This window comes from Rousettus aegyptiacus, unplaced genomic scaffold, assembly GCF_014176215.1.
Source record: "Rousettus aegyptiacus isolate mRouAeg1 unplaced genomic scaffold, mRouAeg1.p scaffold_m13_p_16, whole genome shotgun sequence".
Classification (NCBI taxonomy): Eukaryota; Metazoa; Chordata; class Mammalia; order Chiroptera; family Pteropodidae; genus Rousettus; species Rousettus aegyptiacus.
This window is the reverse complement of record NW_023416291.1, coordinates 22,552,183-22,578,740: the sequence shown is the minus strand read 5'-3', so window position 1 is coordinate 22,578,740 and position 26,558 is coordinate 22,552,183. Positions and strand designations below refer to the sequence as shown.

Sequence of the window (26,558 nt, the reverse complement as noted above, 5' to 3'; positions counted from 1 at the left end):
TTTTCACATAACTATCCTGAAACTTTGAAATACCTTGAAAATATTAAATAGTAAAATTCTAGATTTAAAGGAATCTTTCTGGCTCAACCTAAACCAGGGTTTTACATCTTGAAAAATTCTTACTGTATCCTTAAGAGATCTTATAATCTTTTATACCTTAAGTCACTCCTGAGCTTCATTTAAAAAAAAAAAAAAAGCAACAGCAAAATTTCTGAGCTATCGAATAGATGCATAAATTGTTATACTTTCTCTTTTTACTCATTCTTATATTTTTTTCTTCCTCCATGCAATAACCCTGTCTTTTCCCTTAGGATAGTGGAGGTGATTCTTATAACTTTCGTAAATTAATCTGAGTAGCTAAAGTGTAATTCATTAGCTTCATATTTTATGTTTTCAAAGTTGAACATTTACCCATCCATAGTGGTACTAAGGATTCTACTCTAATTTCTACCCCAACTCTGACCATTTCTCTTATTATTATTTCACTTTGTCTACTGAGTATACACACTACAAAGAGCACGAAATCTCGTAGGCAACTTGTAGATGAACCTGAATTAAAATTTCAGTTTCACTACATATTTATTGGCTGTTAACTTGGGGAAATCACTTAAATTCTCTGCATTTTAGTTTTCTCATGGGAAAAATGGGGATAATTTTTTATCTTCAGATGGGTGGTAAAATTAAATAATGCATATTAAATTCCTGGCTCAATACTTGGTAGAGAGTAGGTTCTTAATTGATGTGAATTTTCCTGCCTTTGCTTCTAGTAAGCAAATAAATAGACAAACGAAAACTTTCTTACCCTGAACAGTTCTCGTCTTAGCACCTTCATAGACTTTTTATACCTAATCAGACATTTTTTAATGTACATGCCATGAGAGCTGGTTTTTATTTCTACTCCTAGAAGAGGAGCAGCTATATTAGCTCTCCTTTGAGAAATGCTAGCTTTCACTTCAGAAATCAGAATCTTAGGATTTTGAGATAAATATTTTAAAAGTCAGTGGAGTTGCAATTTTAGGCACATTTAAGTAAATTAAGAGGATATTTTATTTCTTTTTATAATAGTGAAAAGATGGATGATCTTATCAGTTGAGTGACCAAGCACCCGTAGGTATAAACGGTAAATTTGTTTGTTTGGGACTTTTATGGGATTTTCTGCCCAGCATCTCTCTTCCCTTGGAAACCCAATCTTCCTGGGGCTTATCCTGCAGTGTTGTTACCGGACTCACTGTGCCCTCTGCCCCAAGCATAGTTGATTGGCATGGGAGAGGGCACCTGGAAGCAGACCCCATGAGCTCTGGCTCTAAGAATTTTGGCCTCAGGCAAAAGGCCAATTAGCGTTTTTTTTGTTGTCATAAACTATAAGATGTGAAACTTGAGAACAACAGTGCACATATTTCTGATCACATGGATAAATCTGGTGAAGGAAGTAGAAATGAAAGATGTAGAGTGAATCTTGGAAGTCTCAGGAGCCAGTTGCTATCTCCATTCCCAAGTGAACTTGTAATTCTCCAGCAGTTAGCAGACTTTCGGGATCTGCTTTTCTTTACTCCAGAGATAAAGCATTTTGAATGTGTAGGTGAGAGAGGGAAAAAGGCAGAAGGGAAATAAATCTCTCTCCTTTGGGAAAATTCTCTCTGGACATAGTTGGTTTTAAACCAGCCAATCTACTCATGACAGAATGCAGCACTCACCGTGGGTTATTATTTAAATGTTTGCAAACTACAGCCTGCAAACAGCTGTTTACTAGGTTGTCTGCCTCCTCTTTATCAACTAATTGGCTCATGCCATTAATAATATAATCATTTTGGGTGAGAATCAAAGGACAAAAAGTGTGTGTGTTTCAGAATTTCTGGAGCGCAATATTTCAAATTTAAAATGAAATGATAGCTAATACTTACCATGTGCTTACTATGTGCCATACACTCTTCTAAGAATTCACATGTACCAACGCATTTAATTCTTTCAACAGCCCACTTCAAGGTAGTTATTGTCATCTCCATTTTATTATTGAAGATACTGTGACACAGAGAGGGTAAGTAACTTGTCCAAGGTCATATAGGTAAAATGTGGGGGTAGAATCAGGATTCAAACCTAGGCAGCCTGGCTCAAGAGTCCTTGCTCTTACTGTCTATGGCACATGGTTTTTTTATGACTTGGTGCAGGATACAGTGCTTCACAGCTGTGCTCCTGGAGCCCCATGAGCTCGCCAGACTACTTTTAGGGGGAGGGGGAATTGTGTAAGACCTGCTCCCATTCTCTGCCCATGGTGGGTCATAGGCTCAGTATTTGGCCAATCACTATTATCTGGTGCTTGTTGGAACAGCCTAAGCTGGGATCCAAAGGTCCCAACTCTGTTATAGAAATTCTGCATTTAAGAAGTTGTCAAAAGCACAAGGGTTTTTTTTACACATAGTAAACATCTAATCCATAATTGATGAATAAACAAATAAGCAACATCTCATTATAAAAACTGTCAAAATATTTAATAACGATCTAAAACTTAATGGGCCAATTCTGGGTAGTAGGATTACAGATGATTTTCACTTTATGGCTCTCAGGTTTTTAATTAAGAATATGTGTCTCCTTTTAAATCGGAAAAACATGTATGTTTTAAAAGAGTTACATTCAGGTGCAGTAATTATCATGTGTTTGTTCTTGTTTCATGTTTGTGTTTTATACCCCAAGGTCACATGAAAAAATATTTCCTGTGTCCCCAGTGTAAAGTGTAATGTAGCTACTCAATAAATACTTGTTGTCATGATATTTGTTAACAATATGTCCCATTTTTATAAGACCCTGCCACCCTTGGTTGAAAAAAAAATCACATAATTACAAAATACTAAATGGAACTCTTAGAACATTGGAGTTAGAAAAAGCACAAATACTTACGGACACACATATCAGTCATATGTAACAACATAGTAGTTTGAGATCCTAATTTTTTTCTACATTTTTGTTTCAACTCATGCAGATGCTTCATCACCCTAGGAAAGGCACTAGCAGGCAGGAAATAGAGTCTGCAAGATTTCCAGGCTTTTATTTCAACAAGTCTAATTCACTAAGGATGGTAGAGTCTGAGGTAGAGAGGGTTTTCCCAAAACCAAAAAGAAAAATTTCCTGTTTGGATGACAGAAGGGAACCCTGAGTGTGTTGGAATAGCAGAGGTATCTCTGTCATTACTCTGGAGTGCAGGATGATGGTGGTGGTGCGGCCTCAAATAGTGTAAGATGTGCTCGGGACATGGAACCATGGGTACTCATAGATCCAAGCCTTATAGACCTATTTAGATCCCCTAATGCTGCTTGAAAGCAGCAGAGAGCAGATGGACTAGGTACTTCATGGCTAGAGGTAAGGCTCTTATTTCTGCATGGAAGACAGGGTGATGGCCAGAAGTTTCCTTATTCTAGGCTGTCATGGATTGAGTGGAGCTCTCCCCTATCCCTAATTCATATGTTGGAACCTAAACCCTAGTACATCAGTATGTGACTGTATTTGGGGATAAAGTTTTAAAAGAGGTGCTTAAAATGGGGTTAAAATGGGGTCATATGTGTAGGCCTTAATCCAGTTTTACTGGTACCCCTACAAGAAGAGATTAGGACACAGACACACACAAAGGGGAGACATGTGAAGACATAGGGAGAAGGCTACCGTCTACCAGCCAAGGCGAGAGGGCCCAGGGGAAACCAGCCCTGCCATCACCTTGACCTTGAACTTTTAGCCTCCAAAACTAAAGTAAATTGTTGTTTAAGCCACACTGTCTGTGGCATTTTGTTATGGCAGCCTAAGAAAGCTAACATAGAGGCATTGACCCTGCATGAAACCTCAGAACCTTATCACATCCCAGGGAGGATCACTCCAGGGAGACTGAGGTGAAAAGCTTGCCAATCTTGTAGGATTAGGGCTTGAAGTAGAAATTGAATTGTTTAATGGAAAATAACACCTTATTTCTTCTACACTTAAATTTGAGCATTATGATTCAAACCAATGCTATGTTGTTTCATGTTGATGTTTCTGCATTATATTTTGAAGAATCTGTTTTTATTTCTACTATTTTATTTCTATTATTTTATTCATTCTTTTTATATATATCTCTCTTAGAACACATTATTTTATGACCCGTTGTGAAGTTGTTCAAAATTACTTAGTATATTTCTCCTTTATTCTTTCCAGGAAGCTTGGTTATACTGATTTTTGTGTTGTGTTCAAAACTATAGATATAAATAAATATAGATACAGATATAGAGAGATATAGATATTTCCCCCATAGGAAATCTTCACAAAGAAATTCCACTATAGAGAAAATACTTGGGAGAGGGAATTAGAAACCAAATCCCCCAGTTTGCAGCTGATTCAGCTGAAAGGAGGCAGAATGAACCAGCAATAAACAGTACAAGCTATAGAAAAGGCTTGAAGAGTTTTGTGATTTTATCAGCAGATGGCAAGTGTAATTTAATGTAGACAAACTAATAATTAATTGGGGAGCAAGGAGGGCAGTCCAGTGATGTGTCTAGGCAGAAAATAATCCTCTAACACACAGATCAAGAAAAGGATTTAGGGATTATTCTTGAAAAATCATTAAAACTATCAGTCTAGTACATAGTTCTGGGAACAAAGGCAAACAGTGTTAGCAAAGAGAAAGCACAGAAACTGGAGGTGGTACCTGTTAATTTGAAAAGGACTTGTTTGATCTAATCAGGAATACCATCATATTAGTCATTATTATGTAAGGAGGTGATAGAAGAATGATAAGAACCCAAGAGTCAAATGTATCCACTTATACAAGAGGGATGCAAACTCAAATGCCTTCAAGGACCAAGCAGGTGGGTAAATGTGTGAGCTTTCATGGTAAGACTTTTGGGACTAGTAGGAACTGGTCAGAATGGAGGATGCTTAAAGGTTTTCAGATTCACACACACGCATGCACACACAGTAGTGGCCCAACAAAAGATGTCTGGATGCCCAATTCAGCTCTTTGGCCAACAATATGGCCCCTGACTTAGAAAGTTTGTTTCTCGTGTCTCTCTTCTGGTTTCACTCTTCCCAATCTGAGGATCCCTGGAAGATAAGACTGTATCTTATTCAGTCTCATATCCTTACCTGCACTGAGTGTATTACTTTGCCCCGTGATGATTGGTCGGAAATGTTGCAATGACAAAAGAACTTTAGGCTGTATATAGCAGAAAATGCTACTGACAATTGCTGTACCTATTACTTTGGTGGCTGCTATGTCTGAAATTGCATGTCTAAAAGAGCTCATGAGTGGGCCCAAAAGCCCACTCTGTGCTTGACTCAGCCTCACAGTACCTAATTTGCATGAGGTATAAATTATTTCTGTCTCTGTTATATATAATACTGCGTTTTCTCTCTTCTGTCTGCTCCTCCCACCTAGCTCGGCTTTTCTTCATCCCGGATCTTTCTCTTCCCCTTTTCAGCAATATAAAAGGAAATCAGTAGTTTTTCCTTTTCTGTCTTCTCATCCTCGTTTGTTTTGCTTCCTACTCTTTCCTTTTTTCATTATACCTATGTTACAAAAGATGGGCGACAAAAACAATCTCAATGAATTATATGCTCAGGGAGTATGATATTCTGGTTAGCAGAGTTTGTGTTTAACTGACATTCTGCTCCTTCAAATAGCACAATTCTTTTCTGGTAAGTAATAGAAATAGATTAATAATTAATAAGTACATTAGAGTGAGCTCAATATTTACATTTTAAATTGTGCACTGGTATAACAAAAGAACATATATAACATATATATCTGAATAATAAAGAATAATAATAAAATGAATGCCTATGCACCCACCTACTAAGAACTAGGACATTAAAAATACTGTTGAAGCTCCTGTATTTCATTTAATGTTTCTTTGATGCCTACTAATCCTGCCTTAGGGTTATTTTATGAGCACTAATTATGACCATATAATACTATGGGTGCACAGCGTAATACTTTCGTCAAAATATAAAAGGAGTCTGAGTTGTTTCTTGCAGCTGTCACCTCTTCTTTTTTCCAGATGCCACTACTGTGGCCCAGATCCTGAGGAGCTCATCTACACTATGACAAAGACTCCTCAGTTTTCTATCTCCATTTTTACTCAAGGTTGAGCCAGCAGCTGGATGAAGGGGTGGGCCAGAGGGTAGCTGTGGATTCAGTCTGTAAGAGGCATGAAAATATTTGAATCACTTGGAAATACAGTGCCAATTAATTGAACTTTAATACAACTCTAAATAACGAGTAAAATTTTAGTTGATTCTACTTACATACTGTATTAGCTTTCTATTGTTCCATAACAAATTACCACAAATTGAGTGCTTAAACACACATTTGTTAACACACAGTTTCTGTGGAGAAGGAGTTCAGAAATAGCTTGGCTGAGTCCTCTGGTCAGCTCTTAGGTGGCTGTAATCAAGGTATTGGTTGGGCTGCATTCTCAACTAGAGGCTCAACTGGGGAAGAATTGGCTACCAAGCTCATTCAGGTGTTGCCAGAATTCATTTCCTTGTGGTTATATCACCGAGGTCCGCAGCTTCTTGCTCACTATTGGCAAGAGGCTGTTCCCCAGTCCTTGGGGCCATCTTGCCACACAGGCTTCTTCAACATGGCTGCTGGCTTCATCCAGCCGATGAGGAGAGTCTCCAGCTCCAGCCTGCTAAAATGAACCCTTATATAATGCAGCGTAATCTAGGAGAGTGGCATTATGTCACCTTTTCCATATTCTGTAGGTTAGAATCAAGTTACAGTTTCTGTCCACATTCAAAGGGAAGGGATTACATGAAGGCATGAACACCAGGAAGGGAATCACTGAGTGTCATCTTAGGGTCTGTGCCTACATATGCCTAAGTAGACATATGCCTGTCCCCATGTCTGTCCCTACATATGCCTAAGCGCTTTGGAACAGGAAAAAAATCCTAGTCAGGCAGATATATTTTGTTAAAATTTCTTTCCAAAGATTATATGTGATTATAATTAACTGAAAGTTGGCATTATGCTGAAATTTTAAAACCAAATAATGCATTATATAGTGCTGACTATTTGAAAGGAGTGACTAATTTTAGTATCTAAATTTTAAATCCTTTAATATGCTCCCTAAAAGTGCTTTAGTTTAGAAAATCATAAAATAGAACTATGAGTGAAAGAGAACTATATAAAAGAAGGAACTATTTTGCCAATTTTAAAAAAGGTAATTTGCTCTGTTTGGGCTAAGAAAATTTCATCTGTTTTAGAAAATCAAAAGAATATTAGTTTCTCCCTGTCTCCACCAATGAATGTCGAACCCCCCAAATGCTGGTTTATAGCAATACCAATAACTTAGTCAGCTTAGGACCCCCACTTGTTGCTCTAACTTTTACACTTGTCATCAAAGTTATTTGTCTAAAACACGAACTTGATTTTGTTGCTTCTCTGAATCAGAGCCTGTGATGATTTCCCACTGCCTATAGGATTGACTTTAAAGTCATAAGCCTGACATTTATAGATCTTCAAAAATTGACCCCAGTCTACACTTAAAATCTTCCTCTTCCTTCACACTTATCCCTGCAACCAATGTTGTAGACATACTAAGCAGTTTCATGAGTCCCTCTTCTCTTTCGTATCACATCCTCTGCACATGTTGTATCTTCTACTTGCTGTGTGTGGGAGTTTCAGAGACTTTGCTCATTACTGGATTCCTTGGGTAAAGAGCTTAATTCATGGTAGTACTCAATATATATTGCTTGAATAAATGTGATAGATTCTTATTATTTAAAATGAAAATTTAGATGAAGCGATGGTTCCTAATGGCTCTAGTTTTTAAAAAATCATTATGCAAACTAAGAGAATGTAATACTGCCTATAAGTAAATCAAAATGTGTGGTAGAGATTCTAAATGTTACAGGATTTCCAAAGAAGTCATCATTCTGTGTTGGAGTCATCAAGGATATTTTTGCTGAAGAAGGTGGGATTTGAAATAGGTATTGAAAGACGAGAGTGATTTTGAGCTATTGCTAGCATGTCATCTTCTTTATAGTATGCCTTAATTAAAAGTTTATTGATTTGAATGATAAAGAGGAGAAGAAAAGACTTTGTGAATAAATAAATAGCAAGATCAGAAGCTCCAGTGCAGGGATGAGCTGGATATGTGTGGAAAATGAAGACATTTTCCTGATAAGGGTGTGTTCTGGCCAACAGTAAAAATTAATTTTGGCTATGTAGGTTGGAAACAAGATATGGAAGCTCTGAAAACTAAGGGGTAATATTTGGATTTGGTACAGTAGGCAGTAGTGAGCTGTTATATGTCCTCACAATAGATAGTTTTTTAGGCTTATTAGTCTGATGATGGTAAGCAGGCTGGATGGGAAAGGAGAATAGTCAGAGATTGTGTAGGAGGCCTCAACTGGCATAAATACAGTTGCTTATATTTCTTACATCTCTTTATGATTTAGAAAGCACCCTAAAACCTACAGGTTCTCACAACAAGACTTGGAGAAAGGTAGGGCAGATAGTAATACTCTACATGAGCACTGAGATTCAATCTGGATTTGTCCAAAGACATAGAACTAGTAAATCGCATGACTGGAACTCAAACCTGCTTTTCACCTTTTAATCTCTAAACTCAACGTTCCTGTCATTAAGAAATAGAAATGAGGGGATGTCAAAAACTGAAAATGAGTGATCTATGCCACTTAATAAGGCAAGTGAATCAGCATAATTCACTTTATGTATTAAGAGTCCTGGCCTGAATATCTGGAAATTTAAGACATAATTCTTGTGTTAATGTGAATTAATGTGACCTTAAATAAGTATCTTTTATGCTTAGCTTCCTTTTCCTTATCGATGATATGGAAGTCGTACACAAAACGCTTTTTAAATTCATTCTGGTTCCCTGGTTTTGGAGTTTGTAAGTCATCGGCTAGATGTCTGGGATGATCAAGTGAGGCTGGTTTTATGGTGTAAGAAAATTGGAAGACAGAGTCAATTTGAGGACCAGGAATGATGGGCTCAGGTTTGCACATCAGGAAGAAGTTAAAGGGAGAGGTAGACAGGATAATAGCTCCTAAATATGGCCACATCCTCATCTCTGTAATCTCTGAATGTTACCTTACATGGCAAAAGAAAATGCAGATGTAATTAAAATAAGTATTTTGCGAGAGGGAGAGTATGCTGGATTATTTGGGTCGGTTTTTATAAGGGAAATAGGGAGAAAGGAGATGTGGCAATAGAAGCAGAGGTGAAGCAATTGCTGGTTTTGAAAATGGAAGAGCCAAGGAATGCAGGCAGTCTCAAGATCCAGAAGAGGCAAGAAAATGAACTCTACCTTAGGGCCTCCAGAAGGAACACAGCCCTGCCAACACCCTGAAACCCACTGAGACCCATTTTGGACTTCTGACTCCCAGAACTGTTAGGATAATAAATTAATGTTGCTTTAAGCTACTGAGTTTTTGTGAATTTGTTGTAGCAGCAATAGGAAACAAGAAAGGGGAGTGATTAGGGAGGGAGGACTAATATTTATTTAGCGTGTATTGTACACCAGGAATTGGTATCACAATAAGCTTGTGGGGGGAACAATACGCTTACTATTTTACATGTCAGGAAAATAAATCCAAGTTGAAGTAACTTTGCAGGTATGGGGCAGAGCAGGGAATTCAGACTCAGGGCTGGGTGACTGACTGTTCCATCACACAATTTCTAGTATGAAAGGCAAAGTCCACAAGAAGCCTACACAATTACTTAACCACACAGTGTTGGAAAACCAGGAAAAAAATGTGGGGTAAATTAATGGACCAGGGACTTGGGAATGGGGAAGACTTTCATAAGGTCTGACAACATGAGGCAGGGAAGGGCCAGCATCTACCACTTCTTCAGTAGCAGGTGTTTTATACATATTATTTCATCGAACCTCCACAAATCACACTAAAAGATAAATTTTATGCTTCCAATTTTTATGATCAAGGAACTGAGGCTTAAATAAGAACATACCTTGCTCAAAATCCTATAGCTAGTTAATGACAGAGCTGAGATTTAAGTACAAAGCTTACCTCCTATAATTAAAAAAAAAAAACTTTTATTATTATTTTTTTTTAAAAAGAGGTGTATATACTTCTCTGAAATGGCCTGTATGATTTGATTTGTTATTGCTTACTCTTCATTTTCTTTTGGTTGAGCATGAATAGTTGATTCCACACAAGTGTATGTATGATGAACTTATGCTGTACTCCGCTCTTTGGGGAGTTAACTCGTGGAGCTCATTATCCTTACTTAGACAATATAGCAAATACAAGGAAGTTCGAGATGGGTTTAAATGAATTCACAGATGTCAGAGTTCTTAAGAGAAAAAGACCTTCACAAAATACGCCTTAGTAGTGTTACTGTCCAGAAAGAAATAGAGGTATGCCCACCGCTTCGTTCCTATGTCCGCACACCTGCACGTGTGTGCGCATTCCTCCTCCCCTTGATAAAACCTCTTCCAAACATTTATTGTCTTGCATCCCTGCCCCTGTTCACACCATTTCTCCTTACCACTACCACTGCACTATAGGTAATCACTTTGTTTCTTGGGTATCTTTCCTGAGCTACTTTATGCAAATGTAAGCAAATAGGAATAGATAACCTTATCCTTCCCCATTTCTTACAGAAAATTTAGCATGCTCTATTGTTTTGCACCTTGCATTTTTTTTTGTATAACAACGCATTCTGCAACTCTTTTATATCTTTAAAAAGAAAATTATAAAATTTCAACATCAGTGCATGGTATTCTGTGGACGTGCCACAATTTAGTCTCCCTTTGGATTGACACTTTTTTTTCTCTCTACTATTTCTTTTTCTTGCTGTTATAAACAATTCTACATGAATAATCTTGACCACATGTAATTTTTTACATGTGCATATTTGTAAATTTCCATAAGAGGGACTGCTGTCTCAGAGGGTGATTGCATGCATTTGTAATTTTGACAGATAGTACCAAATTTTCTTCCATAGAGATTGTGCCATTTTAACTCCAGCGGGAATATATGAGAATGCATGTTGAAATTGCAATCTTAACATTGATATAGAAATAGAACTTCTGGGAATAATGGGTTCTATGAGCTTATTCTGCAGTGCTCAGAGAAGTCCTATTTCTATAGAAGACAATAAGAAACAAAGAATGGAATTAATAAGGATGACATTCACCTGTTGGATCTGAGGCTTTATCCAGGCTCAAATTAGGAAAAGTCTTTAGAGAATGTATGAAGAAGCCCCTTTCAATGCTTTCACAGGGGCAAACCCCCATGTTGGAATTCAAGTGTTCTGTCTCAAAATGTGTATCAGCACCATATTAGGGTCCCTCCAGTGATTAATACAGTAACACTGACTTCATTCCCAGAGGCCAAACACTGACTGACCCAGGGCAATGGATTAGGCTTTGAAATTAAACCTGCGTGTATTCTAATCCATGGCTATGCTTCTTACCATGGCTGTGACTCTGGTTAAGTCATTTGGCAGACTTAAGGCTGTTTCTAAACCATTAATATGGGGATACTAATCCCCATGGCCTTTTGGACTGTTGTAAAGTTAAATGGAATGGTATTTGGGACATGTATAATACATAACAGCATCCAGCACTAACTTTTCCCCCTTTGCCTTTCTGAAAATAGCAGAGAATTGAGAAGAAAAATCTCAAAGGTCTCTCTAAACACCTAAAATGTATACCTTGATTTTCATATATTATATCTGTTTATCTTTACTCATAGAAGAGGCTCTAAAAATCTGTTGGCTATTATTTTACAGAGAATTCCAACACTCTTTGTGGTTTGGCTTCCCAGCCTATATTGAAATGAAAGTAATGGGGGACAAAGTTCTTAACTGACTGAACTATGAAAAGCAGAGATTAAAAAAAAAATGTTAGTTAGAAACAAGTGTCCTCACTTGGCTCAGACATGGTCAGAACCTCTTAGCATGAGGCTACCTTAAGGTCAAGTAATCAGGAAAGGGTTAACTGGTGTGCTGTTAAAGCAGCCCTTTAGGCAACACATTTCTTTTTTAAAAAAATTGATTCCCTCTTGTTTACTAAAGAATTGAGGTATATTTACTAAAATAATGAGTTTTTTTTGAGATTCACATTGCAAAATGTGAACTACAATTTTAGGGGGCCCTTGAAATGGAAAATTTCAGTTATCTGGAAAATTGATTTAATTTACTCATTTAACCAATATTTACTGAGTGCTCATGATGTGTATAGCACTGTGCTAAGTGCTGGACTTACTTAAAACAACTAATTGCCCCAAAATTCTAGGTAAAAAAAGTACCATTCATAGCACAGTCCAAATTCATGTTAACCTTTCAGTAAATCTCACCATAGCTTTATTATCACTGTAACAAATTTTAGTTTTAAAACTTCCTGGGTTCTACAGTGTATCACTTCCAAATAACACAGAATGGTAAAATGGTTGAAACAGCAAACTGCAAATGAGTGATCTATGCCACTTAATCACTTTACAAAAATCACTTACGAATTCTATAAATCTATTTGAAACTTCAATTGTAAAAAATTTTGACTCAATCTCATTTGTCAGCCTTATATAATGAGTATAATTTACTTAGCTAATTTTACTAGTAGATTATGTTTTATCAGGGCACAAAGAAATAGGAATCATATATATGCCATTGCTCCCTGCTTTTGTATCTCATTTCATAGCCTCATAGGCTTAAATAGAGGAACTATATTTAAAAACACAAATTAATTGTACCTATTTCCTAGAAGTATTTTAAAATGCTTTAATTTATTATAGATACCAAAACTACTAAATGAAGAATTTAAGTAACTATATATTGGTACTATGCAAACAAATGACAAGTGATAATAACAATAATAATGGCAGGTACCATTTATTTAGTGCTTATCAGGTATCATGTTGAGAGCTTTGAATGGATTACCACCTTTAATCTTCCCACCAACTTTTGGAAGAGGGCGCTATTATTATTCTCATTACATAATGGAGGAAATTGAGGTCTAAAGAAGTTAACTCTCTTGCTCACCTTACTCATGTTTAGTGGAACTGGGATCCAAACCTAGGCAATCCTACCCTACATTTAGGCTGTCTTTCTAAGATGCTATTAATTCAAATTCAGTAAAGAAAGAAATAAATCCTATTTATAGGCAGAAATAATCCTTACCTACTGACTGTAAACTTTACTACCATAGGAACAATGAGGCTTAAATTATAATATGAAATAAATGGATATAGCTATGTGACTTGTTTCCAAAGGTATATTTTGGCATCGGCCCCCCCTTCCACCATGTCACCCTAAATAACTGGGATAAAAATTCTCTGTGTACTTTCTGTAAAGTCTTTGCAGGTTTTATCTTGGCATAAATACTTATGAAAAGTTGTATCCTAAAATGTGGAATCCTCATCTTGCCCTGCCACCCCCATACTTAACTAAGTGCTATAGTGTTAAATATTATATACCGCAAAATAACAATACTGAAAATTTCAAAGGCATCTTTCTTCTGCAGAACCTCAATAACTTTCTTTGGGATGCTGAGGACAAATTAGGTAATGTTTGTATGTATTTGTCCTCAGCATCCCAAAGAAAGTTATTGGCATTATTAGAAGGTTCTACTCAAGAGAGAAGTAGAATCAGAAAAATGAGTACAAAAATTTAGGAAGATGAGTGAGAAAATGCAGGGTTTAAATTTATTTCCTTTTTGTAACTTCAAAATGTTCTTTTCACCTAATAAGTAACAGCTGCAACCATATAGCTTCAAATATACTTTCACTGGAAGATCATTGTAATTCAAATCCATTCAGTGCTGCTTCACTTTTGTAATTTGTTAATAGTGTACTCTGCACCTATTTTAATGATATTGCACATTGATAATATTTTTACTCATTTAAAGCCATGTTTACTGACAGATTTGCATCCCCCTCCTCTCCAATTCTAAAAGCAGTCTTCAGACATTCAACTAATCTAAACAAGTAATTAATACAGCTTAAAACCTGGCTACTTCTGTATTTTTCAGGTAAGGTTACAGAATTTTAAAATCGCATACTTAAAAAAAGTTGGTGGAAATACATTTGATGGTGAAAATACACTCAAGGTCACAATATGCCAAGTCAGTCTCTGTTCCAACATTTAAGATGCACTCAGGCAGATTTTAACTGGCTTTTGCCTGGAGTTTTAATGAAATGGTAGAAACTTTATTACAAAAGATGGTAAAGTTGTCAGTGACAAGAAATTTAGGGGGTCAACAGAGATAAAAGTGGGAAGTGTCTAAAAAGAGATGAGAATAAGTAAGTTGTGTGTGGTAATCTAAAGTGACTTAGGTAATTTCTAAAGACCCTCAAAAGGATTAGATTGTTAAAAGGAAAAAAAAGGAACAGCCAAGTAGGTGAAATACAGCCATCTTGACGGGGGGGGGGGGATGTCTAACTACACAATGAGGTCATCCTATCTCCCGGAAGTGACACGTAATCACCTGCTTTACACTAGCTCCGCCCCTTCCCTCACAGGTCCCGCCCCTCCGCCAGCAGCCGGGAGGGTGTTAGGGGGCGTTTCTCCAGGAGGAAAGCTGTGAGCTGCGACGCTGAGGAAGGGGACCCCAAAACGTCTGGCACTGCCCCCTCCAGGGATCACTTTGGACCGCCTCACTCGGGCCAGCGGGATTCAGAAACGCCAAGGGGTCAACCTGATGGGTTTCGGGGTCAACGGAAGAGGGGAAGGGGAGCCCTGGCGGGGAGAACCCCCCGGCCCCCCGCCCAGCAGCTGAGGCACAGGAGGGCGGCCATCTTGGCCGGGAGGGTAGGGCTGGGGAGCTGCGGGCGCCGTGCGATTGGGGGGCTCGCCCGGAAGTGACGCCAACTACCCGGAAGCGGAGGGGGTTCCCTGGCCCACTCCCCCCTCGTTCGTTTGCTCCCCCGCTTCCTCCCCGCCCCCCTTCCTCTCCATTCGTTTCCCCCCCTCCCCGTTCCCTGCCTTCTTCCCCCCCCCACCCGTCCCTCCCCCCCCAACCTCCGGAGCTGGGAAGAGAGTCAAGATGGCGGCGAAATCCGATGGCGGTGGCGTGGGGGTGGGCTTCGCCCAGCTGCACAACCTGGACGAGGCGGTGGGCAGCGGCGGCGAGGAGGACGGGGAGCCCGGGGGAGGCGGCTGCGGCGGCGGCGGCGACGGCAGCGAGCCCGGCGAGAGCAGCTCGCTGCACATCTGCCACTGCTGCAACACCTCCTCGTGCTACTGGGGCTGCCGCTCCGCCTGCCTGCGCTCCCTCCTGGGCAAGAAGCCGCGCCGCAGCGCCGCCGCCGCCGACGGGGGGGACCAGCCGCTGCAACCGCCCGCGGCCGCCGGCGCCGACCGCCAACCCCCGACGCCCTCGGCTGCGCGGCCGCAGCCGCCGCAGGTGGAGCGGCCGTGGCTCGACTGCCTGTGGATCGTGTTGGCGCTGCTGGTCTTCTTCGGGGACGTGGGCACCGACCTGTGGCTGGCCCTCGACTACTACCGCAAGGGGGACTACGGCTACTTCGGGCTGACCCTCTTCTTCGTGCTGGTGCCGTCGCTGCTGGTGCAGAGCCTGAGCTTCCGCTGGTTCGTGCAGGACTACACGGGCGGCGGGCTGGGCGCCGTGGAGGGGCTCAGCAGCCGGGGCCCCCCCATGATGGGGGCCGGCTACGGCCACGGCGCGGCCCGCGGCGGCCCGGGCGCAGGGGGCTCGGCTACGCCGGGGGCGCAGCGCCTGTGCCGCCTCTCCGTGTGGATCTGGCAGTCGGTCATCCACCTGCTGCAGATGGGGCAGGTGTGGAGGTAAGAGCACTGCGGGGGTGGGGGCGGGGGCCTGGCCAGCGGCCCTGCAGAGGGCCCCGCGGATGAGGCCGGAGTCCTCCGGGGCGCGCTCCTCGCTCGAGGTGCCTCGCAGATAGGCTCCTCGGACGGGCCCGGCCCGGGGTCTTGAAGGAGGGGTTTGCCGCGCACTTCCCTGTCGTCTCTAAAAGACCATCGTGTGATCTGGATCACTGGCCACGCCTTTTGGCCCAGGGAGGCCCAAGTCCCGCTGTTTTGTCTATCTTCATCCCTGGATCACGTTTAGCGGAGACCCTGCCTCATCCTTTTCCTCCTCTCCATCTCCGTAGACCTCTGTATTTGTGTTGTCCCTTTCCCCTGTACCCCAAGGTAACCAGCCGCTCGCGCTTTTTATCTGCACCCCAGCTCGCCTCCTTGGGGCGTGGGGGAGACCTTCCTCCTTCCAGCCGGGTTGCACTCGGTTTTGTCCCCCGGTGAGACATTCCCCAGTCCTCCCCCCCCCACCCCCCCCCCCGGTCTCTCCGCAGTGGCCTGTGTGGGGCCTTGTGCAAAACCCCTCTCCTGCCTCTTTTAGCACCCCTTTATTCCATGCCCCCTCCCCCCTTCCTGCAATCCCATCCCCTTACAAATGACTTCAAACCGCTGCTCTCCTTGAAGGAAAAATGACTTTTTTTTTTTTTTTTTTTTTTTTGCTGGATTAGACGTGTCCTTTTCTTAGTGACAGGTAGAATTGTATGGTATGTGATGGGTGTAAGCGTTTGTTTTTTAACTCTCACCCCCGGAAAATCAGTTAGCCACCTGGGTACCTGTTCTGGTGGAACCTTGTTTTTGGTAGCCAGGCCAGAGCTTAGGTGACTTATATTTACACAAGTCCCAAGCTTGGTCCTGTAGCCCTTCCTGTGTGCCAGGTGAATCCCTCAAACATCACTAGCAGATGTTCTTTTTGCCACCAGCCTTAACTGACTGAACTAAGGAAATGATCCCATTAAAACCGTGGTAAATCTGTGCCATCTGACTTAAATCAGTGTGAGTGTAGTCTAGAAACAGTCATGGGTAAGAGCATTTGCAAAAGAAAAAAATCTTACTAAAGATAAATTACACAGAGCTCTTCAGGTACACTGTTTCTGTGAGAAGACATTTTGCCTTGACTGCCTGACTCCTACACCTGAGAATTTGAGGGCTCAGTATTTCAGTTAACCAAGATGTACTCAAGTTAACTGAAATGAAGTTGATTGCCTTGAATTGTTTGTCCAGATCACTATTTAGAATTTTTAATAAAAACGTTTCAGAAAGCACGGGATTGAATTAAACGAAATTGTGAAAGTGAATGCAATAACTTTGTCTTACAGAATTTACATGCAAATTCCCAATAGGGAACTTGTCGGTGATTCTTAATTTTCTTGATCCTCCCAGGGTTTTTACTAGTTTTCCTACCTAGAACCAAGCAACCCTTTTTTCTAGCTGTATTTGTGTACAAAGAATATGTTTCCTGCTGATAAGTTTAAAAGAAGGGGGGGGGGAATAAAATAAATCATAATCGACAAACTTTTAGTTATTAGTATAGTTTGGAGTCCAGTAAAATGTTAAAATATGATTTGAATTTGAAATCTAAACTAAAAACACCCCTAAACGCCCAAATCCATGCTGAATCACAGGTAGTATGTTTGATGTTGGAAATACCTTTTTTGATTTCTTGAAGGTTGATAAAAGGAATGAAGGGGAAGAGGGACAAAAAGTATGGGGAAGAGATTTTGAAATTCAAAGAAAACTTAAAGTATGTATTTAATATTTACTGAACAAGTCGAAGTTATCTGTCTCCATATCTTAGACATCTTTAAGTGTGGACAAACAAAATCTTGGTGTTAGTTTAAAATTCCTGAGAGAATTGTTTCTAATGTAATCCATCCTAGCTGTTAGTTATTACCTTTGGGAACATAATGAAATTTAGAGTTCAGATTCACAAAATTTTTAGGCAGAATAATTCTAGTGCCCCTCCTAGCGTCCAACCTGAACTAAATCTTAATTGTACTTGGGCAAAGTAGAAGTCTAGATTTGGAACAAATTGTAAAGTACATTTTAAGTAAATTTAGATTTTATAGTTGTTTAAAAGTATTTTCCCAGACCATCATTAAACTTTCAAGGTCTACAGTGGTATATATATATTTAAAAAGATGTCTGTGATTTTACTATGTCTAAATTGTTTTAGTCCTTCTTTAAGATTAGAATATATGTTTAAATATTTCATTAAGTTTTAAAAGTAATGTGTTAAAAGACAGATTAATTCAGCTAAGGTATTTCGACAAAGTTGTACTTCAGAAGAAATGCTTACTGAGGAAGGATTTTTAAAATTTAATTTAATTTTTATTTTTCAGTTAGATTTTGCTTGAAATACTCCAGGAACAGGGTCTGCTTTTTAATAACCTGCTAGACATGTGGCATACATAGAAATCATTCCTGTCTAAAAGATATGGAGAAAGCTCTTTGTTCTCTTGTTGTACTGTCTTGGCAAACAAGTACTTGTCAGCGTGTATAAACATATATTATCTCAGTTTTTACTGCAAACCTTTTGGGATTACAGTTTTTTAAATCATATTTGTTACTTAAAATTTGCTATTTCATGTGGTCACGTGATACAAAGGTTAAGGTCTAGGAATTATGTCATTGATTTGGGCCACATTTCTAAGAAAAAATGTTGGTGAAGTTGTATATGGTCAAAATTGATTCCATTAAACCATGAATACTTATCTCTTCACATGCTTTAAAATTTTTTTTCAAATGTAAAGTTATTTGATTTTTGCTTGGAGAAAGCACAGTGCTTATTTAGCACTGTGGGAAATTTAGTTTCCCTTGATAGTAGGATGGTAAACTTCTATGCATGTTGCCTTTCTTGTCAAAATGGAAAATACTTGACACCTCTTTCACCAAATGACTAGAATATAAGAAGATATTTTTGGCTGGGACAAAATGAAGAAATAGTCTGTAGGCTGTTTTGGTTTCATGAACCTCATTCTGGAGAGCACTAGTGTGACTGAGGTCTATTTAATTCATCTTTTGCCCTAATTACTTAAGATGTAATTTCCTTTATAGCTATATGTCCTCTATTTTTCAGGTGTTTTTCCCAGAGATAGCAGGTATATGAATCACTCATCCCAGGAATATGAGTCACGCGGGGCTTCAATTTAGTATGATGTGTTGTTATTAGAAAGTGAGATCATTTTCTTGGAAAGTTAGACCTTAGAAACAGTTTGATTTAGTTTGCATATTGCATTGTTGTTTCTAAGTTTTTTTCCTTCAGCGTATGGGCCTTTCTTTGCTTTTGTGCTACTTTTGGGGGTACTTAAGTGTGTTGGCGGTTCTCTGCAGTCAAGAAGCAACTGCTCTTTAACTGAAATTTTATCTAATATCATGATATCACAGCCAAGTCGTTAATATCCCCTTTTATTTATATTTTTTATCAGTGTGTTTTCACCCTTCTGTTTTACAAAGTAAAAGAGGAATTTACATCTTAATGGTATTTGCGAACCGTAAGCTTTTCTCATGGGAGATGAGGTGGGGTGGAGGGTTGCCTTCAAGGGAGAGAAAAAAGGCATTTCAAGTATCATAATGGCATCATCAATCTGTGAACAGTCTAAAGCTTTGTTTTAGCATTTTTTTTTCTTTTTTTAAGACTGATAAAGGAACGTAACTATATAATCAGCAGCAAATGTTGCTGGGCTAGTGAAGGTGCTTTTTAAAATCCCCCCCTCCCCCTGCACTATGTAGGGATACTTGGTATATTATGGCGCTTTGTTCTTGTTGAATATTTAGAATAGTGGTTCTGACTCTGGCTGAGAATAGAACCTACTAGAACTTGAAAAAGAAAGATTTAACAAAGAAATGCCGGAGTATTGCTGGATCTGCTGTAGAAAAATGCTAAGGTGAGACCCAAGCAATCTGATTTTTAGAAGCTCCACAGGTAGTGAGATGGGCAGCCAGGCTTGAGAAACACTTTTTAGAATTGGGTTTCAGACTCATTCCATTTGGAAATTGTGCTGTTATTAAATATGATGGAACAGTTGAGAATGGAATGATTTGGTACTGTGAAGTTTGATTCCTGGACAACCCCTTAACAAGACGACTTTACATTGGAGACATGAGTGTCCAAAAGTATTGGGGCTGTCTCAAGTGTGTGCACTTATGGTACTCAGTGTTTTATCCTTTGAGTATGGAACTTATTCTAAAACGATTTCTAAATTCAAAGCAGTCTTCAATAAATGTAGCCCACTTCTCTACTTTTAGTGTGATTCAGATTGTACTTTTATGATTATGTTGAATGTAAAAGTTATAATTTAATTTTGAAACTATTTTCTTAAGAAGGCTTGAGATAAACAATAACTGGGAGTATGAGAGCTGATAGACTAAGTGATCTGTAATGTTTCTCTAGCTCTAAGATTTTGTAATTTAAGAAGTTCATTTGTGTGGGGCCATGGTGCTAGTTACAGTCACATTAAAAGGTTATATACATTTATGTGTGTGTGTGTGTGTGTGTGTATGTGTGTGTAAAAGGGGGACTTTATCTGCTTATTACTGTGTGGGGATCTCAATATTGTAAGAATATATTTTTTTTATTGTAGCCTTGAATTTAATGAAATTCTGGTTCAAAAGAAACTATATGGGATCTTTTTGAGAGAAAACTTGAGAAAAATTGATCTGAGAAAAGTAAATGTGTTTGAGTGGTCAAACAACCTTGAAAAAGAAAAATGTTGAGACTTTATCAGAAAGTGAGTGTGCTATAAAGTTAATAATTTGAACGATAAACAGTGTGCCACTGGCAGAAGAATTAAGCAAATAGGTAGTGAAGCAGAAAAATGTGGAATAAATTGACAAGTCTATGGGAATTTAGACAGTAAAGGTGGCATTTATAATCAGTGAATGGAAAAAAAAAGATTATTTTTCAAATGATATTGAGGCAATTGACTACCTAATTGGGGGGAAAAATTGATCTCTACCTTGCATAAACAAAAATTCTAAAAGAATGAAAACTACAAACATAAAATATTAAACTTTAAAAACACTAGAAGAAAATTGTCAAATGATAATTTTATGATCTTGCAATGGGCAAGGCCCTTTGATAACCATCAGTGAAGAAAAGGGACAAATTTAACAACATAAAATCTCATTTAGTTACACCCGCACCCTCCCCCACCTGAAAAATGATAGAAGTACATGATTAGCTGTGAGGATGGAAGAACTTAATTTAGACAAGGTGTTACTTCCTAAAGGAGAGTGACTATGAAGAGAGCATCTCTGAAGATTATTTCTCATTTTTGAGTGAACAGAAACAGTAAAAACTTGATGCTTATGGTGAATTTTAAGGGAAGGTGGTAAAAAAACGGCATGTGTTGAATAAAATTGCATTAGAGATGAATGATAGTTATTTCCAGAATGATCTAGAAACAAAACATCAAAATCTGTATTATAGAAGTCTAGCATTTTGGAAATCTAGCAGGTACATGTCAGAAATCACAAGCAGTTCATTTCTGCCTTTAAACATTTGCTTGGATTTTGCCAACTTTATCCATAAGGTCAAATAGTTAGGCTTTTGTAGTGAGTAAATTCTGGACTGTTGGAAAGATTCCGTCGGATGCAAAAAGAAACAAACAGAATCTTGAATGTTGTTTTTTTTTGCCATAGGCTGATTTTGCTTTGCAGTATACTAGCTGCAAACAATTTTGTGGCTAAAGTTTTAGTTTAATCCCCATGATGCTCTGTTTACCTACTCTCTTCTAGTCAAAAGTTCTGGATTTCTTATTTAGCTCTGAAAGTTACAATTAAAAAAAAATCATGAAAATAACAGCCTCATTTAAAAAGTTCAGTGATTTTCTACTAGTTATTGCCTAAAGACAATCCACTGTTTACCACTATTGGCGATCTAAAAAGGAACAGAGGACGTTTCATGGTAGAAAGGGAACATTGGAGTTGAGAAATTAGGTTTATTGTCATTCCGCAGGTTACAAAAATATCTCTGGCCTCAGTTTCCTCATTTATGGAATAAGGAGTTAAATTGATCTTTAAGGTTTCTTCAATTTTAGAAAGTCTATTATGGTATAGGTTATTAGCACTCAAGTTTTAAAGGAGGAATTTCAGACTCTAGTTTGAACAATTAAAATATCTTAAAATGTATAGGTTTCCTAGGAACTGCTTTGAAGTCTTATCCTGTGTTATTTTGACTTATTAGTAAACAAATTCTCATTATTTTTAGTTACTTTACTGCCTCTAGAGGCATTTTATATATTGCTCTAGTTAATGTTAAAATTTACACATTAGACTACGAGAGAAACTTGTTACGCTGGTTTATTAGCTAATTTTGTGAATTTGCAATTTCAGCTAAAATTTAAAAAATTTAAATTGCTCATTTTTTATAATCTCCTGTTTTAAATTTTTTACTCTTAGATTAAGCTAAAGGTATGCTTATCTAAGTTATAGATTTTGGAGTTTATTCCTGAATTGTTTATCAAGATTAATTTTTTTATTGAGGAAAACCCTCAAAACTGCCTCAAAACTGAAGTTTATTGTTTAATATGTATTCTCCAACTTTGAAAAAAAAATTTTTATTTAGCGATAGCTTCCATGTCACTTTTGAGCTGTTTAGAGGAATAATTCTAAGTGATTTTTTTTGTTTTGCATGTTTGTTTTTTCTTAGATAAAGGTATAGATGCTTTTTTTGTTTCAAGTTGAATTTTCAGGAAAAATAGGATTTGCTTGGAGGATTCAGTTGATGATTGTTACAGTGGCTTTAGTACATTTATACATAAAATTCGATCTTAGCTTTTTCTTTTCTGTATGTCTAGTATAGGTAGATCCTGATATCACATTGTTTTAATTTACCTTTAATTTACCACAGTAGCTAAGGGATTTTACATATTGGCAACAAAAAGTTTCTTGTACATCACTTTTATCCTAAAATATCAAACAAGTGGTTTTTAAAATAACTTGTTTCAAGTGCAACATTTTTTTAAAGTGTGGTCCGGAAGCTATTTCTGTTTTACCTTGGTTATCAACTTATAGAGCATGGACTGTATGCTCATCACTCATTTCTAGGAAGAAATTTGAATATTCAGTTCACAGAAAGGTAAACACAACAGTTTTCCTCATAGCAAGTACTCTTGAAAGGGAGGTAGAGTTAATAATTACTGATAACCTTGGCCAGATGGTCTCAAAGAATCATTGGTACATGAAGTAGAAACTTTCTTTTTCACCATTATGCCTCTTTTCATTCCATCTTAAATGTACTAGAAACATGAAGAAAAATAGCAAAGATGAGGAAGATACCAAACCCATAGTTTGAGAAGCCTGTGGGTAAAATAGATCTGGCAGGGAATTAAGACCCCAGGCCCTTACAGATAGCAGACACACTCTGCTTTCTCTCGTCAGCTGTGTTTCTTAGAGTGATCAGAGAACCCTTCCTATCTGGATAGGCTTGGAACTTGTTAAATATGGATTTATGGATCTATTACAGGCTTAAGGTATCAGAGCCCCAGGGGCTTAGGCCAGGGAGTATGTATTTTTGCTGTTTTATTATGGAAATTTAGAGAAGTAAAAGAGTACTATATTTGAACATCTAGAGTTGCTAATTAACACAGATAGTTTTAGCTCTGTCTGTGTATAACCTATATCATGAGGTTGTACCTCTCCTTACTTGACTTCAGTTAGAAAATAATTAAAATAATTCTATATCACTACAGTAACTACATAACTACAGTTGTCCTAAGAATATTAACAATAATCATAATTTCATAATTCTATAAAATATCTAATAGTTGCTTTATATTCAGATTTGCTCACTTGTCCCCAACAATGTCTCATACTTTTTCCCACCTCCAAACAGATTTAATCAGATTTTACGCATTGCTTTTATGTTTCTTTAACTTTAGAACAATTGTTACCTTTTTTCCTCCTCAAAAATTGACTTTTGCAGAGTCTAGGCTGGTTCTTATGTATGTTCCACGTTTTGGATTGCCTAATTGTTTCTTCCATGTTTTGTCTCCCTTATGTATTCTAAGGAAACTTGAAGTTGCTTCTATGGTCTTAACTATATTCAGACTACATATTTCAGTCAAAAGCACTGCTTCCTACTTCATGTCATATCAGGCACATGATATCTGGTTCATCTCACTATTAGTGATAAAAGTTTATCTCGGTTAAATTCTGACTTGTCAAATTTCTCTGTATAAAGGTACATTTTCCTGTTTGCAGTCAGTAAGTAACTTGTGAATGATACTTTCACAAGGTGTCAATATCTAGTTTCCTTACAACCTTTGACCTGATATTTTAGTGGCCATTTAGAATCCTTGCCTGAACTTATGAAATTGTTGATGGGAGGTGAGATTGTATTTTAAACAAGCTCTCTAGTAATTCTTACCTTCTCTAAAGTTTGAGAGCCATTTACTCTACTGGAATCAGTACCTGAGAGGTAAACAAATAAACTTTCCTGAAGAAGTTACTTTGAATAGGCACTGGTGGGTTTTCAGTGGGTTGTCAGGAGACAGTTTAAGCTTCATGTAAGTTTTTGAGGAACAAATAAAGTTTATGCCTTTTGTGTTCCCTGTATATAATAGCAGTACGCTGAGATAAGGGCTAAAGAAGTACGAGGAGAGTAGAAGAGGCATGTAGAAATCACTAAGGAGAAAAAACTATATTGAAAATGGTTTTTACACATGTCTCTTTAAATTTTCACATTTTTTATGCCCATTTTTCAGAAGAAATGAGTTTAGAAAGGTTAAGTAATCTGAGGAATCACTGGTAACTAATAGAGGAAGGTTTTGAGCCAGATTGCACTGATGGCAAAATATGTGCAATTTTCTACATCAGACTTCTTTTGTAATGATCAGGAGCCTCTTCTGACTGATTACTTTCCTTTACTTTGGGACTTAGCTGTTCTGGCTTAATTGGAAGTGGAGGAATGATATTCTTGAATCACTGGGGCCTCTTGTGAACAAGCTAAAGTTCTTTGAGACCTCTGATTTCTAGTCTAATGTATTGAACTCTTCAGAGACTAGGGAAGATTTATGACTCTTTTAGTTGATTGTAAGCACTAATGTTATTCAAATAGTCAAATGGTACCCCTAGGTTTGTATCTGTACGGAATTATTTTCAATACTTTACCCCAGTCTCTTTCTCAGGGTAGACATACCTTCCAATCCTGTGATTTCCACATTACAGACAGGAACATATAGGATTGACAATACCATCTTGGCTACACTTTATTCTTGCAGGTCCCACCTAAGTACTGCCTCCTATGATGGTTCTGCGTTGACATACTAGAAACACTGAGAGCAACAAGAGCTCTTTGCTTAAGGTTATAAAGCATTTGTTTCTAAACCTTGGCCATGCATTGGAATCAACATGGGGAGTCAGATAGTGAGTTCCACCATAAAAGAGTATAGTCTGCTATATCCGGGATGAGCCTTAGAATCTGTATATTTTAAAAGACCATGTTTTCAGAAAGTTCCCCAACCAGTGCACAGACAGGGATGAGAACCATAGTTGTATAGGCTGATTTCTACCCTTGTTTACAGTGGTATTCTCAAGGAGAAGGAGTTTATTTTTAAAGTCACTTAGGAATTTTTTTCAGCTTAAACACTAGGCATAGCCAATGTAGAGGGGTGAAATGTATAAAGGAAGCTCTGACGGTGATTTTAATGAAGCACCAGTACTTAAACAATCTCTGGCTACACCTTACTCTTAGCTGGAATGAATTGGTGAACGTGTTTGTTAATCAAACAGTAGTTGTATTTGCCACACATTATGGCATATGAGTGGTCATATACCATAGTTAAGAGTTAGAATACTGTGAAGACATTTAACATTAAAGTTGTATGGCATATAACTGAATATTCCTTTGACTCAGAAGCTTCTTTGAAAATTTGAAGTACTTCAAGGTCATTATTAATACGAATTAGCACTGTTGGTGTTCCAGAAGTGCCAGGCTAGAGGTATTTTATTGTGTTGGAGAAATTGATATTCAATCTAGAGTGAATTTCATGTCTCAGATTTTGAGAAATGTTATAATTGTTGGAATTGGTGCCAAGGATAGGATTCCTAAAAAGAAACTGGTGAATGAAAGGGGAGAAGTGACCTAATAGGTATTAAATGGGTGTCATTAGAGACAAGAATGAAGGGAGCAGAGAAGAAAAATGACTTTTTTGCTTGAGATTCACGGGGTTAAGTAGCTAGGGGAGGGCATAGGAAGACGACATGTAGTGTTTTGCTCTATCTCTTCATGCTGTTAAGATGTTATACAGTGGATCAGCAAGGACACCTACAATCTACACACCAAAATAACATCCCTTTGTGCTCCACCTAGGAATTGTACTGTTGGAGTGGTGAGAAAACCAGAGCTCCTGGGAAAGTTGGGTTTGAAATCCTAGGAAAGGCAATGGCTGGCAGAGATGGGGCACAGAGTGTATGGACAGGCATAGTGTAGAGCAGGTTGGATCTTCTGTGATTCTGGATCAAAGTGAACAAAACTCCAAATCTGTCATTTTGCTTGGTCATAAGGAATACAGCTTTTGAGTTGTCAACTAAATAGTAGTTAAAAATAGCCCTGTATATTTAGGATGCTGCCATTTTGCCTTCTGTAAGGCAGTTTTCATCAAAGCTGACTCTGAAGGAAAAGATTACGCCTTCGCACAAAGAATGTATGTAGTCAAAATTTAATCTGTCTCAAATGGTTTTACTTAGACCTAGTGGGTGATGGTATGTCTTTTGATTGGAAGAAGAGAGAAGCCACATGAAGGATTTATTACTCCTTTTGCAGATTAAACAA

The 26,558-nt window shown here is 38.3% G+C and overlaps 1 protein-coding gene across 1 annotated transcript in view; it reads left to right on the top strand.

Moving 5' to 3' along the window:
- The first annotated feature begins 13,767 nt into the window (after positions 1-13,767).
- Positions 13,768-26,558, top strand: part of XKR6 (XK related 6) — a 242,170-nt gene continuing 229,379 nt past the window's right edge. The window contains exon 1 of the mRNA XM_016160912.2: positions 13,768-15,754. Within this exon, the coding sequence (XP_016016398.2) occupies positions 14,994-15,754 (761 nt within the window). The 5' untranslated portion in view covers positions 13,768-14,993. The remainder of the gene's footprint in view (positions 15,755-26,558) is intronic.